Below are 17,659 nucleotides of genomic sequence, written 5' to 3' on the forward strand. Positions count from 1 at the left end.
GCCGGGAGCCAGAGCGGGGCCGGTACCGGGCAGCGCCTGGCACGGGCAGGACAATGGCCCGAGTCAGCGCTGGCAGCTGCGGGGACGAAGTAGGGGGGGAGGTGGGGGGTGAGGGTGTCCGTGCACGTGCTAATTAATGCATGGCTAATTAACGCACGGCCGCAGCGCACACGCAGCGCCGGGCACACACACGCGCTGCCTGGCCGGAAACCGACGACGCCGGCCCTTTGGGCCGGCGGCGTCAGTTTCCGCCCGGGCAGCGCACCCTTATGCCCGCTTCAAAGATGGCGTCGTCGTCGTCACCCCGCCCTGGGTATGTTCCGCAGCGCCGGGCGGAAGTGGGTCCGCCCGGAATTGGTTCCCCCACAGGGCGGGACGCCAGCACCGGCAGCGCCGGATGAGCAAGGCCTGGCGGCGCGGCAGGATGGAGGGCGGTGAGCACGGTGAGGGGCTCGGGAGGGGCTGGGGCGACCCGGAACTCGCCGGTGGCGGGTCCCCGGGCCGGGCTGACGGTTTGTGCCCCCCTCCCCCGCCCCGCAGGGGAAGAGGCCGAGGCGGGCGGCGGGCATGGCTCCCACAAGAAGAAGCACAAGAAGCACAAGAAGAAGCACAAGAAGAAGCACCACCACGAAGCGGCGGGGCCGCCGCCGCCACCCCCGGCCCCCCGAGCCGGCCGGCGGCCTGCGCAAGCCCCAGCTGAAGCTGAAGATCAAGCTGGGGGGGCAGATCCTGGGCACCAAGAGGTGAGGGGGGCAGCCGGGGCGGGGGGCTCGGCCGGTCTCTTCCCCCACCCCACAGGCACCCACGGTCCTCGCTTGGACGCCTGACGTCCCGCCCTCGCCGGGGCTGGGACCCCCACGTCCCGCTTGGCCCCGTCCCGGCCTCACCGGCTGCCCGGGGCTGGCTCTCTCCGCAGCGTCCCCACCTTCACGGTGGTCCCCGAGGCGCCGCGCTCGCCCTCCCCTCTGATGGTGGTGGATGAAGAGGAGGAGCCCACGGAGGGGGTGCCCATCGAGCAGTACCGGGCCTGGCTGGGTGAGCCCTGGGGGTAACGGCACCGACGCGGGGGGGGGGGCAGTGCCGGGATGGGACCGGGGGCTCCGAGGTGGGATTTGGCTGTAGGGGAGGGTGGCAGGGAGCCTCGGAGGGCCAGAGCACGGGTCGGGGGAGCTGCAGGGATGCTCTGGCCCCTCTCAGCGGGTTGTGGGTGCGGCCGTGCCCCCTGCGCTAGCCCGGGGCGCCGTGAGTCACCCCGTCACGGCTTCAGGGGTGACCTGTCCCCAGGATGGGGTGACACCTCCGCCACCACCATCACCACGGTGACTCTTCTCTCCCCTCGCTGCCCGGCCAGATGAGGACAGCAACCTGGACCCCTCACCCCTGCCGGACCTGGACTCGGAGAGCTGCTTTCCTGCCCGCGAGGAGGAGGAGGAGGAGGAAGAACGCTGGCTCGATGCCCTGGAGAAGGGCGAGCTGGACGACAACGGGGAGCTCAAGAAGGAGGTGGACGAGTCCCTGCTGACAGCCCGACAGGTGAGGGGGGGTGGCGGGGGGGGGCCATGGGGCAGAGCTGGGCTCTGCAGCCCAGCCTGCTAGGGCCGTGGGGCTGGTGGTCCCAGCGTTGGGCTGGCTCTGCTGCCCGCTCGGGTGAGACGGGGCGGCTGCGGAGACCCCAGAACTGTCAGGGGGCTGGGTGGGAGCCCTCGGAGGGACAGGGAGGACCCTGGCCAGGGTCGTGACGTTGCCCCCCCTCCCCCCGTGCCCCCCGCAGAAAGCCCTCCTGCACAAGCAGCAGAGCCAGCCGCTGCTGGAGCTGCCCATGGGCTACAAGGCGAAGGAGCTGACGGAGGAGATGCTGGTGAAGCGGGAGGAGCGGGCCCGCAAGCGGCGCCTGCAGGCGGCCAAGAAGGCGGAGGAGAACAAGAACCAGACCATCGAGCGCCTGACCAAGACCAACAAGGCCAAGGTGAAGACGCTGCGGGAGCGCAAGGCCAAGCAGGCCCCTTGCCCCGTCGTCCACTACTGCAACGCCACCGACCGCATCACCGTCTCCTTCCCGGTGGGCATGGCCCTGCCGCTGCTGCCCGCCCCGGCCCCCGCCGCGCCGCCCCCGGTCCTCTGCGCCGTCGCCGGCTGCCCCAACCGCAAGCGCTACTCCTGCTCCCGCACCGGCCGGCCCCTCTGCAGCCTGGCCTGCTACCGGAGGAACCTCCAGCTGCAGGAGGCCGCCGCCTAGGCCGGGGCTGGGGGGGGGGTCCTGGTCGTCGTCCCCCCTCCCCCCCCCCCGGATGGACAGAGCAGGGCGGCAGCCCCAGCGGGGACTGACTGGGGGTCTTGGGGGGGCTGGGCTGGGGGGAGGGTGGGGTTTCCCGGGGCTGGTCCCGCGGTGGTGCCGCCGCCCGGTGCCGCGGAGCTGATTAAAGGTTGTTGGTGAAGGAGCCGCCTGTGGGTCCGCCGGGACGGGGCGGGGGGGCAGCCCGTTCCCCCCACCACCGGGAGCGCTGTGGTACAGTCCGCCACCCCCCCCCCCATCCGGAGAGCTATGGTACAGCCCGTCCGTCACCGTCCTCCGTTGCCCGCTTGGGGGCGCTGTGGTACAGTCTGCGCCCCCTCCCTTCTCCCCTGTGTGTTATGGTACAGCCCGGCCCGGCGGGGCATCGGGAAGGGTCCTGCCGCAACGCCCATTGGCTGGGGAGCTGCCCGGCAGAGAGCGGCGGCGCTGGTTGGCTGCTCGCCCCGCCAATCATTCGCCCGGGACGTGCCTGCGCCGCGGGTTGGGCAGGCTCTCCCCAACACCCGGCTCGGGGGCGGGCCCCGGCCAGCCAGGAAGGCTGCGCCGGTCCGTCGGGCGCGGCGGAGCGGAGTGAGGCTGCCGTTGGCTGGCCTCTGCGTCAGTCACGGCCGGGAGGGCGGGGCTCCGCCTCCGGTTGGTGGCGGCGGCCGCCAGTCCCTTCGGGGGCGGGGCTCGGTCCCTTTGTCTCTGTTGTTGGGCGTGAGGCGCGGGCAGACGGCACCCGATTGGCGGGGGCAGGGCGGCGGCGGCGGCGCCGATTGGCGGGCGGTGGCGAGGCGGCGGTGGATTGGGCGGCGGCGGCGGCAGGGGGCGGGATTCTTCGGCCCGGGCGTGATGGCGGCGGCGGAGGCTGCGGCCCGGGCGGTGGCGGCGGGCCGGGCGGCCGGGATGGGGGCGGCGGCGGCGGCGGCGGGGCAGCGGCTGCTGCTGCGGGCGGCGGGGGCCGGGGCCGGGGCGGCCGAGCGGGCGGAGCCGGCGCGGGGCCGCGGCGGGCTGTAGGCGGAGCCATGGAGCGGCCCGGGAGCGGCGGCGCCGAGGGGGCCTGGGCCGCGCTGCTGGGCCGGCAGCACCAGCAGGTACGGCCGGGGCGGCGGGGGAGGGGGGGGACAAGGCACGACAGCGGCGCCCGGCCACGGGCTGGGACGCGGGACCCCCTTCCCCCGGGGCCGGCGTGACGGCGCGGCTGTGCCCGCAGGCCCGGGAGTACTGCCCGGGGGTGAACAACCAGCCCTACGTCTGCGAGACCGGGCACTGCTGCGGGGAGACCGGCTGCTGCACCTACTACTACGAGCTGTGGTGTGAGTGCGGGCGGGGGGGGTGTCGGGGGCTCCGGGGGGGGCCCTGCAGCCTCGGGGTGGGGGGTTGGGGGCTGCAGCGGAGGGTGACACGCACACCTCTTCCCCCCCCCGCTCTGCTCCCCGCAGGGTTCTGGCTCCTCTGGACCATCCTCATCCTCTTCAGCTGCTGCTGCGCCTACCGGCACCGCCGGGCCAAGCTGCGCCTGCAGCAGCAGCAGCGGCAGCGGGAGATCAACCTCATCGCCTACCACGGTGCCTGCAACTACCCCGCCTCCATGATGGACCTCAGTGAGTGAGGCGCCCCCTCTTGTCGTCCCCCCCCAGCCGCCCTTTTGTGTGTCCCTCCCCCCCCGGGGCCCCCTGCCAGGCTGCGCCCTCCGGGTCTGTCCCCTCCGAGACCTGGGGGGCTGCCCTGACCCGCGCCCCCCGCCCTCCCCGCAGGGATGCTGGCTTCCTTCAAGCTGCCCGCCTACGAGGAGGTGGCCCACCGGCCCAGCACGCCGCCGCCGCCCTACAGCGCCATCCTGGCCCAGCTGAGCGGGCCCCGCAGCCGCCTGGGCTCCAGCAGCCTCACCTTCTCGCCCAGCTCCGACAACTCCACCAGCTGCTCCTGCGAGTCGAGCTGTGCCACCTCCCCCAGCAGCACCTCGCTCTCGGTGCGGGCGACGGACGAGACGGAGCGCAGCCGGGCCAGCACCCCCAGCGAGGAGGGCGGCACCAGCAGCACCGGCACCAGCTGGGAGCTGCCCCCTGAGGAGGCGCCGCCGCCGCCGGCCCGCGGGGCCCACCACAAGCACGCCCTCTTCTCCTCCACCGTGGACTTCTTCGAGGCCGACTGCCACCCCTGCTCCGACATCGAGGAGGGCGAGGAGGAGGAGGCCAGCCCGGCCCGGGAGGAAGGCGGCAGCAGCAGCAGCGGTGGCAGCGGTGATGGCAGCGAGCATTTCCGGCACCGGCGCCTCACGGGGGACTCCGGCATCGAGGTGGGGCGCTGCCAGGAGGAGGAGGAGGGCGAGGGCGAAGGCACCCACCTCCTGGGCAAGGCCGGCCCTGCGCCCCCGCCCCGCTGCGGGCTGCCGGGCCAGGGGGGCGGCGAGGGGCCCGGCTCGCCCGTCCTGCCCGTCTGAGCCCGGCCTTGCCCTCCCCGCTGCCGGCCCGCTCGCCCGGCGCCGTCCTGCCGCCCCGGGGGTGCCGAGAGCCCGGCGCTCCCCCAGCCCGTTTCTGCCCCCCACCCTCCCCGCCTTGGAGCAGCCGGGGGGCGTGGTGGGTGCGACCCCCCGCCCCCCCCGCTCGCTCAGAGGGCGCCCGGCGTGGGGCAGAGCAGGATGGGCAGCGCTTCGGCAGGGGCCCCCCATGTGCCGGGGAGCTCGGGGCAGCGTCCCCGGGGTCTGGACTCTCGCCGCGGAGCCCCCGGGGACCCCTCACCCCGATTCATTCCCTGCCATGCCCCATCGTGTGGCCCCCCCTGCCCCTTCCCCGGGGCAGCCCCGCTCTCAGCGTGATCCCGCCGGAGCCCCCTCCCCTCCGAACTGCTTCCAGGGGCCCTGTGCCTGCCCCGTGTCCCGTCCCCCTGTCCCCCCAGCTCTGCGCTGCTGGTGTTGGGGGGGCCCCATCCCCGCGGGGGGGGGATGGGGGACGGGACACGGACACGACGGGCGGTTCACATAGCGTTCTCTCACCATTAAAGAGATGTGGAAGTCAGTACAGCAGCCCCACGCCTGCTGGGGGGCACTGGGAGGCACTGGGGCTGAGCTGGGCCGCCCCCCCAGCTCTACAAGAGAGGCGGCAGAGACACACACACCCCCTCCCACCCCCTACCCCAAGACAGGCAGCAACAGGCCACGGTGGTGGAGGTTTATTCGGGGGGAGGCAGCGGGCTCCACGCCCCCCCGCCCCCCCCAGCCCCTGAGAAAGACAGGCAGGGCCGGTGGCTGCCCGCGCCCCGGCCCTCAGTAGTCCTCGGCCATCACCAGCACGACCAGCGCGGACCAGCCGGCGAAGGGGCGGCAGCCCTGGCCGCGGCCGGTGCTGTCGCTGTAGTGCTCCCAGAGGAAGCCGCTCTCGGCGAACTGCCGGTACACGTTGGCCACCAGGTTGGCGCGCAGCTCCCGGTAGAGCTCGGCCGCCCGCTCCCGCTGCGGGCCCTCGGCCTCGGCGTAGCCGTGCAGCGCCCGCAGCGCCAGGTAGTTGATGTTGACCCAGACGGAGCCCCGCCAGTACGGGGGGTCGTGCTGGGTGTTGTGCCGGTGGTAGAAGGGGCTGTCGCGGGCCAGGGAGCGCAGCCCGAAGGGCGTCCAGAGCTGCCGCTCGCCCCGCATGGCGGCCAGCACCGCCGGCAGCCGCGGCGAGTCGGGGCGCAGCAGCTGCAGCAGCAGCGGGAAGAGGCTGACGTAGCCCAGCGCCCCCACGAAGCGCGGCCGCGGCGCCTCCCGCACCTCCCGCACCAGCCGCGGGGGCGGCGGGGGTCGCCCCGGGGCCGCCGCCGGGGCCTCCTGCCAGCGCAGCGCCACGGCCGTGCTGTGGTTGCCGTAGTCGGCGAAGGCGCCCAGCTCCGGCGCCCAGTGCAGCTCGTCCAGCAGGGCGTTGTCGCCCAGCGCCCGCTCCATGGCGCGGTAGGGCCCGGCCGGCTCGCCCAGCCGCTCGGCCACCTCGGCCAGCACCCGGGAGGCCAGCGCCATCCAGCAGCGCAGGTCGAGGTGCCGCTCGTCGGGCGAGGGGTGGGAGGCGCGGGGGTAGTCGTCCAGCCCCGAGGCGAGCGTTTTGGGGTTGAGGAAGCGCTCGGGGTGGGGGTCGCGGCCGCGCCAGCGGAAGGTGAGGGGCAGGGGCCCCGCCTGCGTGCGGTTGAGCCACTCGTACCAGGCGCGCAGGCGGGGGAAGAGGCGGCGCAGGTAGGGGCGGGGGGCGGCGGGCAGCAGGCGCTGCAGGGCCAGCAGCAGCGTCGGGGGGTTGGCCGTCTCGGGGCGCTGCAGCAGGAACTCGGGGGGCACCTTGGCCCGCGCCTCCTCCCCCAGGATCTGCTCGCGGGGGATCCAGCCCTCGGCGTTCATGAGGTCGAGCCAGTGGGCGATCACCTCGCGGCTCAGCGCCGGGTCCCAGCGCCCCAGCAGCAGCTGGTGGAAGCCCTCGTCCCACAGGAACCCGCGGGGGAAGAAGGAGCGGGAGGGGACGGCGGTGAGGAGGGCGGCCTCGGCGGCGGGCACGGGGCGCTCCCCCCGCGGGGGCTGCACCAGCGAGCGCCCGTGGAAGTAGCCCACCCCCCCCAGCAGGTCGCTGAGGGCGGCCTGGGCGAAGCGGCGCTGCGGCGGGGGGAAGCCCTTGCGGCCCAGCCCGAAGGTCTCCTCGAAGCGCCGCTCGAAGGCGGCCGCGTGCCGCGCCAGCGCCGCCGCCAGCGCCGCCCCCGCCAGCCGCTCCGGCCGCCCCGCCGCCGCGCTGCCCGACTCGAAGGTCACCTCCACCCGCCCGGGGGGCTCCAGCGTCACCTGGTGCAGCAGCAGGTGCCCGCGCGGGGGCCGCTCCCCCGCTCCCCCCTCCTCCTCCGGCAGCCCCCGAAAGGCGTCGACGGCGAAGAAGCGGCGGCGCGGCCGCCCCGGCGCGGCGAAGACGAAGCGGTTGCTGAGGCTGCTCCGCACCACCTCGGTGAGCCGGTGCAGCCCCGGGCTCGGCGCCTCCAGGTAGTTGTAGCTGTGACGGGAGAGGGTGGGGGGCGTCAGGGAATGGGGAATTTGGGGTGGGGAGGGGGGACACGCGCGCATCGCGGCAAAGCACCTGGCGTATTTGGGGTCCTCGGCGCTGTCGGCGGCGGTGGGGGGGAGGAAGGTGAGGGTGAAGCGTCCCAGCTCCTCCGTCGTCCCCGTCACGGCGGCCAGCCGCGTCCCGTTCTCCAGGTGCGGCTGCAGCGTCCCTTGCCCGTCCGTGGCGACGTAGAAGAAGAGGGAGAGGAGTGGGGCCGGGCCGCCCGCGGCCTGCGGAGGAAGAGGAGGGTGAGGGAAGGGGGCTGAGGCGAGGGGGAAGGCGCGGGGAAGGGGTCTTTGCGGCGCTGAGGCGGTGTCCCCCCACCCCCCCACCCCATCGGCCCTCACCTCCGTCCGGGCGGTGACGCGCCAGCTCCAGTCGCCCCCGTGCTCCCCTCCGGGCCGTTTAACGAATTCGGTGGTCAAGACCAAGCCTTCGTCGCGGATCTCCTGCACCCCGAAGTTCTCCCCGTCGTGCATCAGCCAGCCGTATCGCGACAGCCCGTCGCTTTGCTCGCACGTGTGGCGCAAGCTGCCGCCTCCGTCGCGTTGCTGAAGCCACATCAGCCCTGGGGAGAGCGGGGACGGGGGTTCAGCCTCCGTTGGCCGGCGGGGAGCGGGGGGGCAGGCCGAGCCCTCCCCTCACCGGTAACGAGGGCCCGCGGGCTGCGCGTCTTCATCCCGAAGTAAACGTGAGGCCGGTAAGTGCCCCAGAAGCGGGCAGGCGATGCGAGGGGCCCCGTAGAACCGGGGGAAAGAGCGGGGGGAGCCGGGTGAGGGGTAACGAGCCGGGCGGCCTCGCTCCAACGCCTCCATTCCGCCACCCCCGCCGCCGCCAGGCCCAGCGCTACCGCCGCCGCCGCCACCACCAGCGCCGTGCGGCCCCGGCCCGGCCCCCGTTGCTGTTGTTGGTGTTGGTGGTGCTGATCCCGTTCCCGCCGGGTTCCCCGTTCCCGGGTCCGCTCCCGAAGGCCTTCCCCGCCGCGTCGCCGCCTGTCGCCCGCCATCGCCGGCCGCCCCCGACGGCGTCATCACGGCGCGACGGAAGGAGAGCGGCGCCGCGCTGGGCGCCCGGCGAGGCGGCGGCGGGTGGCGCCCCCTGGCGGGCAGGAGCGCGAAACGCACCCTCGGGCCTCCCCCGCGCCCCAAACCCAGCCCCAACACCCTCCCCGCCCCCCTCCCTCCAGGCCAGACTCAGCACATCCTTGGAAGCCGCTTTATTGCGTCCCTGGGTCGCCCCCACGGCCGGGCGGGGGTCGCCGGGGCAGCCCCACGGCTGGGGGGAGGGGGGGGTGGGGGTGGGGGGCTGCCCCTGCCCCATGGCGGCGGGAGGGGGGCACACGCACACCGAGCAGGCCCTGGCCCCCGCCAGCCCGCGGTGGGGCCGATGGGCGGCCGGCAGCACCCCGCTCACTGCTTCACCTGTCCCCCGTCGCCCTCGCTCACGAAGCGCTTCCGTCCCCTGCGGAGGAGGAGGAGGAGGATGAAGGGAGGGGGGCAGCACCCCCTTGGCCCCCTCCCCGGACCCCCGGTGCCGGTACCTGGCGGGGCAGGCGTCCCGCAGCGCCCGGGTGATGATGCCGCGGTCGAAGCAGAGCTCCACCAGCCGCTCCAGGAGCCCGTGGGCCAGCGGCACGTCCAGGCTGATGTCCCCCAGCTCCTCGTACACCCGCTGGAAGCCCTTGGGGGGGGGGGGGGGGGGGCGGGGGGGCAGTGTCAGCCCCGGGGGGTGGGCTGTACACCGACATACCCCCCCCCCCGCCCCTGAGCCGCGCGCCCCGCGCTCACCCGGTTCATCTGGTCCAGCGTCACCAGCCCCGTCTCCCACAGCACCTTCAGCAGCGTCACCATCATGTCCACGGGCGCCTCCCCGGAGCCCTCCAGCACCATCACCACCGCCTGCGGGTGGCGGGCGTCAGCGGGGCGGCAAGGGGGGGGATGCCCCCCGGCACACAAACCCCCGGGACCCCCACCCCTCACCTCGTACACCAGCTCGTGGTGGAAGTGGGGCACCTCCAGCTCCCGCAGGCAGTGCTCGGCCTCCGACACCTCCCCGGAGAGCAGGTACTCCCGCAGCAGCAGGTTCATCTGGGGGCACACACCACCGCCGGGCTCGCACCCCCGGGGACAGCGGGGGGCACAGCTAGAGGCGGGGGGGGGGCGGGGGGCACAGGGACGACGGGAGGAGCAGGGGGACCCGTGCTGGGGGACGCGGTGCGGGGCACACCCCGGGGCGGCTGGACGCTGACCTCCTTGACGAGGTGCTTGACGGGGCGCTGGCCGCCCCCCACGCCCCAGACGTTGTCCAGGCGGTTGACGTCGCGCTTGATGCGGAGCAGGACGGCGGCGCGGTCGAGGGCGGCCCTGCGGGAGAGGCGGGTGAGGGCGGCGGGGGGTGGCGGGGGGCGGCGGGGGCCCCCGGGCGGCGCTTACCTGGCGTGTTCGCAGTCCACGCGCCCCTTGTAGCGCTCCAGAAAATCGAGGGGCAGCGCGTGGTCGGCCACCGCCCGGGCGATGAACTGCCCCAGCAGCTGGGGACAGAGCGTCAGCACCCGGCCCCGCAGACCCTGGGCAGCCCCCAGCACGGCCACAGACCCCTGGCATGGCCATGACCCCCCCGAGAGCATCCACCAACACAACCATGGACCCCCCTGGCATGGCCAAGACCCCACGGAGCATCCCCTGGCATGGCTGTGTCCCCCCAGAGCATCCCCCAGCATGGTCATGACCCCCCCCAGAGCAGCCCCTGGCATGGTCATTATCCCCCAGAGCCTCTCCTGGCACAGCTATGGACCCCCCCGGCACAGCTATGGACCCCCCCAGCACAGCCATGGACCCCCAAAGCCTCTCCTAGCACAGCCATGGACCCCCCGGCATGGCCATGGACCCCCAAAGCCTCTCCTAGCACAGCCATGGACCCCCCAGCACGGCCACGGACCCCCAAAGCCTCTCCTAGCACAGCCACGGACCCCCTAGCATGGCCGTGTCCCCCCAGAGCATCCCCTAGCATGGTCATGATGCCCCAGAGCCTCTCCTGGCACAGCCATGGACCCCCCAGCACAACCATGGACCCCCAAAGCCTCTCCTAGCACAGCCACAGACCCCCCAGCACAGCCATGGACTCCCAGAGCATCCCCCAGCCCAGCCACATGTCCTGCCCCCCCCCACCCCGTGCCGTCCCCGCTCCCGCCGACACCTGGGGGGCCTCGGGGGTGTCGAGGATGAGGTCGGGCAGGTCCCGCAGCATCTTGTCGAAGGCCCAGGCGATGTCCTCGGGGGTGACGACGCGGCCCACCAGGTCGGCGAGCAGGCGGGAGGTCAGCTCGCGGTGGCTGGCCTTGCCCTCCAGCGCCAGGGCCACCGCCAGCGCCGGCACCGCGGGCCGCCGGCTGCCCAGGTTCAGCCCCCGCAGCAGCTCCTGCGCCCGGCACGTTACCCCCCGCCAGCCGCCCCGGGGACCCCCAGCCCCTCCTCTGGGGACCCCTCGCCTCCCCCCAGCCCCGAGGGACCCCCTTTCTCTCCCTGCCACCAGCCTGGCCCCCCTGAAGGTCCCCACCGCCAAGGGACCCCCCTCCCCTGCCCCTTCCCGAAGGGTCCCCATCAGCCACGGACCCCCACCCCCTCCCCAAGAGGCCCTTCCCCAGCCACCCTGCCCCGTTCCTGAGGGTCTTCATCATTGGGGGCCCCCCGCCCCACCCCGAGGCCCCCAGCCCGCCCCACCCCAACGCACCATGACCTCGCTGGTCTCCCCGTGCTCGAAGTACTCCAGCACCATGGGCTGCACGTTCTTCTCCAGCTCCCCCTCCTCCAGCTCGGGCACCACGGTGGCGTAGACGGTGTCCCCCTGCGGGGACGGGACGGTGCCACCCCTGCCCGCACCCCTGTCCATGACAGGGGGGGGGACGGCGGGGGGCTGGGGCCGTACCTGTGCTGCCTCGTCGTAGTTGGGGTCGCGGGCGTCGGGCTCCTGGTAGCCGTAGACCACGCCGGGGGCACCCCACACACCCTTGCCCCCGGCACCGCCTGCACCGGGCACGCATGGGGTGAGAGGGGGCTCGGCCCCCCGTGGGGCCCCCCCTCCAAGCCAGGGACTAAGCCTGGGGCACTGGGGGGGAGCCCAGCCCCACGGGGGACGCAGGAGGGGTCTCAGCCCCATGGGGGGTGCAGGAAGGGTCCCAGCCCCACGGACTCCAGAGGGGTCCCAGCCCCCTGGGGATGCAGGAGTGGTCCCAGCCCCATGGGAGGCGCAGGAGGGGTCCCAGCCCCATGGGAGGCGCAGGAGGGGTCCCAGCCCCATGGGGGATGCAGGAGGGGTCCCAGCCCCATGGGGAGGATGCAGGGGGGATACCAGACCCATGGCAAGGACAGGAGGGGTCCCAGCCCCCCGGGGGATGCAGGAGGGGTCCCTGCTGCCGCCGCCCCTCACCTTTCTTGGGCAGCCCGCGGCCCTTGCCCATGCGGGACCGGCGGTCGTGGGCCCTGCCCTTGGGGCTGCCGGGCTCGGGGCCGGGCTCGGCGCCCTCGGAGAGCGACTCCCGGGCCGAGTCCCGGGACGAGGTTCGCCGCAGCCGCCGCTTGGCCTTGGCCTTCAGCCGCGCCTCGTGCAGCAGCTTCTCCTGGGGGGTCCAGGCATGGGGACCCCCGGCCCCCAGCAGCTCCTCGTCCCCGTCCTCCTCCTCCCCCGCAGCCACCGGGCAGGGGCCCTGCGCACCACGGGCACCGTCACCGCACACCGGGGCACCGCGACATGCACCGGGACCCCCAGGGACCCTCATGGGACCCCTGTCATGAACCCCCCCCGGCCTCCCCTGGGACCCCCATGGACCCCTGTTCTCCCCCAAGGGGTCCCCACCACGCACCCCCGGCCTCCCCTGGACCCACACGTACCCCTGGCCTTCCTGGGACCCCTGTCGTGCACCCCCAGTCTCCCCTGGGAACCCCACGGATCCCCCCCAAGTGCCCCCCCCGGCCTCACCTGAGACCCCCATGGGACCCCCCACTGTGCACCCCCAGCCTCCCCTGGGACCCCCATGGACCTCTGGCCTCCCCCGGGACCCCCCGCCGTGCACCCCCAGCCTCCCCGACGACCCCCACGGACCCCCCCTAAGTTCCCCCCAGCCCCCCGTGGACCCCTGACCCTCCTGGCCCCCCCACCCCACACACCCCCAGCCTCCCCCACGGCCCCCCCCGCCTCCTCCGCGACCCCCTTGCCCCCCGCCCCAGCCCTACCAAGGACTCCCGACCCCCGCCCCGGTGTTTTGGGGGGGGGTGGGGGTGGGGGTGGGTGGTCTCCCGTTCCGTTCCCGTTCCCGTTACTCACCGTCGCGAAGGGGAGGCGATCGGCGGCTCCCAGCTCGGTAGCGGGAACGGCCATAACGGGCGGCACCGGGGCCGCACCGGGACCGGGACCGGGACCGGGAAGGGGCGCTCGGCTCGGCCCGACCCCGCCCCGTGACGGAAGTGACCGGCGGCGGTGGCATCATGGGAACCGTAGTCACAACGGGGGCTCCGGTAGCCACGACGACCCCACCCCCCCCTCCCCGACCCGTGCCCCTGCCCGGGCCACCGGGCTTCGGCGGCGCCGAAGCCCGGTGGCCCGGGCAGGGGCACGGGTCGGGGAGGGGGGGGTCGGGGACTGGGCAGACCCCCCCCCACGCCCACCCACCCAGTCAAACCCCAGCACAGGGATGGAGCCGGACACGGAGACCCCCAATTTTTTGATTTTTTTTTTAATATATTTTTATTATTATTATTATTTATTGCGATCAGGTGTCGGGGTTGTTCCCGACGCACGGCAACCCGGGCACACGCCACCGGCGGGCCCGGTGTAACCGCAGCGACAGCCATTGCTGCTGGTTGCCCGACAGGTACGATTCGGGGACGCCGTTCCGTAACCGCGCCGGTAGCTCGGTACCGGGAACCGCCACCGGTACCTCCAGGGTCTCCAAACCGTGCAGGCTGCCCGCTGCGGGCTCCTGCGGGTGGGCGCCGTTGTCCGAACCTGGGTGGGGGAGACGAAACGGGGGAGTCAGCGGGGCTGGGGGCCATGGCGGTGGTCCCCTCCCGCTCCGCCATCGTCATCCCCCACCCGGTGTCGTGGCTCACAGCAGCGGCGCAGGGAGTGCCACGGCCGGGGGGACACGCCGGGCGCCCCGCCGGGCTGCTGCAGGAGGCAGAGGATGGCTCCGTCCATCTGCTGGAAGACGCGGAGGGAGAGGAGGGACTGCCGGGTCTCGGGGGGCAGCCCGTAGCGCTCCGAGCCCACCAGCTCCCGCACCACCTCGAAGTCCTGCCGCAGCTGCAAGGCTCCCTGCAGGCTGGAGGGGGGACACGGGGAGGGGGGGGGGGCCACCAGTCAGACCCACCGGCCACCCCGGCGCTGCCCGCCCCGGCCACCGCCATCACCGCCGCGCGGTACCTGAACTTGATCCGCTGGGCCAGGATGTGGTCCATCCAGGCCTCCAGGAAGGCGGTGGTCACCCTGGCCAGCGTGGGCGCCTGGGCGTCGCGGGGCAGGAGCTGGGCACCCTGCAGGACCTGGCCCAGCACCGCCTGGGCCGCCGCCGCCGCGTAGGCGCTGGGGGAGCTGGGCAGGTCTGGGGAAGGGAGGACACACACGATGGTGACACTCGCTCGAGCCTTGCCCGACGTCCCGCCCGGCACCGCGGCGCCCCTACCCACCGGCGCGCAGGCCGACCCTCCAGTGCTTGCCCAGCGGCATGGTCTGGTCGAAGATCTCGGCCGACATCCGCTTGCAGTCGGTGGAGAACATCTTCAGCACGTCCCCCGAGAAGAGCTTGGGGGGCAGAACAGGGGCGGCCAGTGTGGCACAGCGGCCCCACAGCGCCCTGTGGCACCCCTGGCCGTGCCCAGCTGGGGCAGAAACACCGGGGCCCCTCCTGGCACGGCGCGGCACGGCACAGCACAGCTCCTGCCAGCTCCCGGAGGTCCCACTCACCGCAATCGGGCCGTACCTGGATGCTGGCAGCCATGGAGCGGATCTGCTGGCACAGCCGGTGCTCCCGGTGGGACAGCGGGGCGGGGGGCACCGGAGCTGGGGCGTCCCCGGGCTCCGGGAAGGTGCCGCTCACCACCACCACCAGCCTGTCTGTCTCCGTCTTCAGCAGCTGGAGGGAAGAGCGGCGAGAGGAATCCTGCCCCACGGCCAGCCCCACGGCCAGCCTCATCTCCAGCCCCACAGCCCAGCCTCTGCAGGGACCGGGCTGAACCCCCCGGGTCCCCCACGTACCTGCAGGTCCCCCTGGGTGACGAGCAGGAACTGGGGCAGGGCCCAGGCCGCCAGGTACCGGCAGGCTCTGCCCATCAGCCAGGCGCAGGCAGCCTGCGCCGTGGCCAGGCAGCAGCCCAGCACCTGCAGCCGCAGGCAGGGCGAGCCGGGGGGGCGGCCTGGGGGAGGCAGGGGGTCAGGGGTCTCGGTGGGGAGGGGGTCAGCCCCGAGGGGACCCCCGGGATGCCCACCCCCGTCCCCCAAGACCCCACTCACCGGGCAAGCAGGCGGGCAGGGGCCGCAGGCAGCGCAGGGCGAAGGCCAGGGCTGGGTAGAGCCGCTGCAGGCACCGCGCCGTCCTGCTCCGCACCGGCCCCGCCGCCGGCACCGGCTCCCCCGAGCACTTGTCGGACAGACCCGAGCCCAGGGCGCGGGAGAAGTCTGCGGGGGGGCACTGGTCAGCAGCCCCCTCCTGCCCACACCCCGCACCCTGCATCCCACACCCCACACCCCATACCCCACACCCCATACCCCACATCCTGCACCCTACACCCCATACCAAACACCCCACACCTCACATCCCGCACCCCCCTCCTGTCCACACCCCACACCCCGTACCCCACACCCCTCTCCTGCCCACACCCCACACCCTGCACCCCACACCCTGTAACCCACATCCCGCACCCTACACTCCACACCCCAAAGCCCACACCCCGCACCCCCCTCCTGCCCACACCCCACACTCCACACCCCACACCCCACACCCCACATCCCACACCCCGCATCCCGCACCTCTCTCCCAGCTCCGGAGGACGCCCCGGCACAGCAGGCGCAGGCAGAGCCGCCCCAGCTCCTCCTCGCACTCCTGGGGGACACCGGCTGTGGGGGGGACACAGGGCATGAGGGCCAGCGCGCCCCAGGGCAGCAGCACCGGAGGGGTCCCGGGGAGCCGCTCCTGGCCGCTGCCTCGCTTCCCCCTCCCCGCCCCGGCCCCCACCTACCCCGGGTGAGAGCGCGGCTCAGCTCCCGCACCGCAGCCACGGTCCGTCCCGTCCCGCCGTGCGGCAGCCCCAACCGGTGCCCCAGCGCGGTGCCCGCTGCCCCCCAGAAGAGCCGGCGGTACTGGGCGTGCAGGGCCTCGGCCGCCGGTGCGCGGGAGGCGTCCAGCCACCGCACCGACCGCGGCCCAGCAGCCGCGCCCAGGCCGGCCGACGGTGGTTCCAGGGGCTCGGGGCTCTCCGCCATCGCCGGCTTCTCCGGCTTGGGCCCGTGGAGGACGTGGTGCCAGAGGCTGTCGGCAGAGGCCACCAGCACCCCCAGGATGAAGCCCATCAGCTCCTCGTCCTCCTTGCACAGCGCCTGCAGCTCCGCGGCAAGGCCCGGCGGCTCCTCCTCTCCAGAGGGTCCCGTGTCCGCCGCCACCGTGGCACCGTGCTCCGGGGGCCAAGGCACCTCGGCGTCCTGCCAGCAGACGGGTTCTGTCCCGTCCTGCCGCTGCAGGAGCGGCTGCAGCCGCTCAGCCGCCAGCCGGCCCCGCTCGGCCGCCAGTATCCCCAGCACCCGGGCCGCGGGGAAGGCGTGGCAGCCGTCGCTGTCCGCCCCGTGGCAGCCGGCGACACCGGTGGGCAGGCGGCCAGCGGTGCCCAGCTCCAGAGCCAGGTCGCCCACCACCCGGTTGTAGATCTCCAGGCCCTGGAAGAGGTCAGAGAGCAGCGCCGGGGTGGGAACGGCGGTGGGGCCAGCCCGCGCCAGCCCCCGCAACTGCGCCTCGGCGTGACGCTCGGCCAGCCTGGTGGCCTGCAGCGCCAGCAGCAGCAGCGCCCGCCGCATGTGCGCCACCGACTCGTGCCGCCGCAGCAGCAGTGGCCGCAGCCACGGGTCGCCGCGCATCCGCCGCCGCAGCCCGCTCCAGTGGCCGGCGTGTGTCCGCAGCTCCTGGCAGAGCCCCCGCAGCGGCCGGGCGGCCCCCAGGTCCCCCGACGGCGGCTCCGGCCTCTCCGGCAGTGCCAGGAGCCGGCGGAGAAAGTCGGAGGCGGCCTTCAGCCGGCGGCTGTAGTCGCGGGCGAGGCGGAGGAGGTGGCGTTGCTGCAGCAGGGCGTGCAGGGCGGCGCCGCGCTCGGCCACGCGCGGGTGGACGGGGTGGTAGGAGAAGGCGGTGGCGGCGGTGGCGGCGTCGCCGGGTTGGTGCCGCACGTGGCCGCGGAAGGTCTCGGTGCGGGGATCCTCCCAGACGCAGAGGCAGCGGCGCAGCCCCGAGAAGCTCTGCTCCAGCAGGGCCAGGGTGGCGGGCGCTTCTCCCTCGTCGTCTTCCTCCTCCTCCTCCTCCTCCTCGCTGCCGTCGCCGCTGCGCCGGCGGGGCCGCGGGGGCAGCAGGCGTCGCAGGCCGGGGCTGACGCAGCTGCGCAGCATGGCCTCCGCCCTCTGCAGGGAGCGGGCCAGGCCCCCCAGGGAGCTGCCACCTGCGGGGACGGGGACCCTCGGTGTCGGGGGGCGAGGGGGTGGGGCTGGGGGGGCTGGGGCAGCCCCTGCCCGCCCTCCCCGCGCCCACCCCGCCGGCTCTGCCGCGGCCTCACCTGGCTCCGCGGGCTCCCCACGGGCAGCCCCATCCCCTGGAGGCTGGAGGAGGAGGAGGATGAGGCCGCTCAGGCCGGCGCCGTCGCCTTCATCCACCTGCGGGGCACCGCGGAGGGGGTTAGGACCCAAGCCTGGGGGGCGAAGGGGCGGAGCTACTGGGGAGGGGGCGGGGTCAGCGGGGAGGGGGGCGTGGCGCGGCGGAGCGCTGCCCATCGTAACCGCGGAGTCGCCCTGCCGCGGACACGCCCCCCGGTCAGACCACGCCCCCTGGGGGTGCGTTGTCAAGGAGACGCCGAGGGCGGCCTTGGGCCCGGTGCCGCCGCCACGGCCGGGAGCGGTTCCTGGCCGTGGCGGCGGCACCGGGCCCAAGTCCGATCCCGCGTCCCCGGGGGAGCGTCTCCGCGTCCGTTCGGGGCCTCACCTGCAGGCAGGGCTCCCCGCCGCGACGCTCAAGGCCGCCGTCCTCCATGCTGGGCCATCCCCGGGGGCGGCGGGAGGAAATAGGCTTAGGCCGCGCCCGCGTTAATCCGGAGGA

The 17,659-nt window shown here is 74.5% G+C and overlaps 5 protein-coding genes across 5 annotated transcripts; 2 read left to right on the forward strand and 3 right to left on the reverse strand.

Moving 5' to 3' along the window:
- The first annotated feature begins 397 nt into the window (after window positions 1–397).
- Window positions 398–2,236, forward strand: INO80B (INO80 complex subunit B). The gene is made up of 6 exons (XM_086464490.1): window positions 398–443; window positions 541–659; window positions 691–743; window positions 917–1,035; window positions 1,352–1,533; window positions 1,772–2,236. The coding sequence occupies exons 1-6, from the start codon at window positions 398–400 to the stop codon at window positions 2,234–2,236; spliced, it is 984 nt and encodes a 327-aa protein (XP_086320616.1).
- Window positions 2,237–3,300: 1,064 nt separating this feature from the next.
- WBP1 (WW domain binding protein 1) lies at window positions 3,301–4,718 on the forward strand. Its single transcript, XM_086464886.1, has 4 exons — window positions 3,301–3,369; window positions 3,489–3,591; window positions 3,718–3,879; window positions 4,033–4,718. The coding sequence occupies exons 1-4, from the start codon at window positions 3,301–3,303 to the stop codon at window positions 4,716–4,718; spliced, it is 1,020 nt and encodes a 339-aa protein (XP_086321012.1).
- Window positions 4,719–5,540: 822 nt separating this feature from the next.
- Window positions 5,541–8,329, reverse strand: MOGS (mannosyl-oligosaccharide glucosidase). Its single transcript, XM_086464560.1, has 4 exons — window positions 7,969–8,329; window positions 7,671–7,891; window positions 7,357–7,553; window positions 5,541–7,272 (listed from the first exon to the last, which is right to left on the reverse strand). Exons 1-4 carry the CDS (start codon window positions 8,327–8,329, stop codon window positions 5,541–5,543), a joined length of 2,511 nt encoding a protein of 836 aa, XP_086320686.1.
- Window positions 8,330–8,732: 403 nt separating this feature from the next.
- Window positions 8,733–12,097, reverse strand: LOC147415761 (programmed cell death protein 4-like). The gene is made up of 10 exons (XM_086464888.1): window positions 11,749–12,097; window positions 11,248–11,345; window positions 11,053–11,166; window positions 10,515–10,740; window positions 9,756–9,882; window positions 9,572–9,686; window positions 9,303–9,410; window positions 9,111–9,221; window positions 8,864–9,003; window positions 8,733–8,784 (listed from the first exon to the last, which is right to left on the reverse strand). Exons 1-10 carry the CDS (start codon window positions 12,095–12,097, stop codon window positions 8,733–8,735), a joined length of 1,440 nt encoding a protein of 479 aa, XP_086321014.1.
- Window positions 12,098–13,087: 990 nt separating this feature from the next.
- CCDC142 (coiled-coil domain containing 142) lies at window positions 13,088–17,593 on the reverse strand. Its single transcript, XM_086464205.1, has 11 exons — window positions 17,546–17,593; window positions 17,124–17,220; window positions 15,552–17,009; window positions 15,343–15,429; window positions 14,827–14,991; window positions 14,572–14,729; window positions 14,297–14,449; window positions 14,004–14,118; window positions 13,741–13,918; window positions 13,428–13,639; window positions 13,088–13,323 (listed from the first exon to the last, which is right to left on the reverse strand). Exons 1-11 carry the CDS (start codon window positions 17,591–17,593, stop codon window positions 13,088–13,090), a joined length of 2,907 nt encoding a protein of 968 aa, XP_086320331.1.
- Window positions 17,594–17,659: the final 66 nt, after the last annotated feature.

The sequence above is a fragment of the Leptosomus discolor genome, chromosome 4, assembly GCF_034619465.1.
Source record: "Leptosomus discolor isolate bLepDis1 chromosome 4, bLepDis1.hap2, whole genome shotgun sequence".
NCBI classification, from domain to species: Eukaryota; Metazoa; Chordata; class Aves; order Leptosomiformes; family Leptosomidae; genus Leptosomus; species Leptosomus discolor.

Coding starts and splice junctions, on each gene's coding strand:
- INO80B (XM_086464490.1), top strand. CDS start 398: ATGAGCAAGGCCTGGCGGCGCGGCAGGATGGAGGGCGGTGAGCACG. Junction 444..540: donor GATGGAGGGCGGTGAGCACG/GTGAGGGGCTCG, acceptor CCCGCCCCGCAG/GGGAAGAGGCCGAGGCGGGC. Junction 744..916: donor CAGATCCTGGGCACCAAGAG/GTGAGGGGGGCA, acceptor CTCTCTCCGCAG/CGTCCCCACCTTCACGGTGG.
- WBP1 (XM_086464886.1), top strand. CDS start 3,301: ATGGAGCGGCCCGGGAGCGGCGGCGCCGAGGGGGCCTGGGCCGCGCTG. Junction 3,370..3,488: donor TGGGCCGGCAGCACCAGCAG/GTACGGCCGGGG, acceptor CTGTGCCCGCAG/GCCCGGGAGTACTGCCCGGG. Junction 3,880..4,032: donor CGCCTCCATGATGGACCTCA/GTGAGTGAGGCG, acceptor CCCTCCCCGCAG/GGATGCTGGCTTCCTTCAAG.
- MOGS (XM_086464560.1), bottom strand. CDS start 8,329: ATGGCGGGCGACAGGCGGCGACGCGGCGGGGAAGGCCTTCGGGAGCGG. Junction 7,892..7,968: donor CCCGCGGGCCCTCGTTACCG/GTGAGGGGAGGG, acceptor CGCTCTCCCCAG/GGCTGATGTGGCTTCAGCAA. Junction 7,273..7,356: donor GAGGACCCCAAATACGCCAG/GTGCTTTGCCGC, acceptor CTCCCGTCACAG/CTACAACTACCTGGAGGCGC.
- LOC147415761 (XM_086464888.1), bottom strand. CDS start 12,097: ATGAGGGTCCCTGGGGGTCCCGGTGCATGTCGCGGTGCCCCGGTGTGC. Junction 10,741..11,052: donor GGGAGACCAGCGAGGTCATG/GTGCGTTGGGGT, acceptor TGCCGGGCGCAG/GAGCTGCTGCGGGGGCTGAA. Junction 9,411..9,571: donor TCAAGCACCTCGTCAAGGAG/GTCAGCGTCCAG, acceptor GTGTGCCCCCAG/ATGAACCTGCTGCTGCGGGA.
- CCDC142 (XM_086464205.1), bottom strand. CDS start 17,593: ATGGAGGACGGCGGCCTTGAGCGTCGCGGCGGGGAGCCCTGCCTGCAG. Junction 17,010..17,123: donor TGGGGAGCCCGCGGAGCCAG/GTGAGGCCGCGG, acceptor CCGTCCCCGCAG/GTGGCAGCTCCCTGGGGGGC. Junction 14,119..14,296: donor CCATGGCTGCCAGCATCCAG/GTACGGCCCGAT, acceptor CTGCCCCCCAAG/CTCTTCTCGGGGGACGTGCT.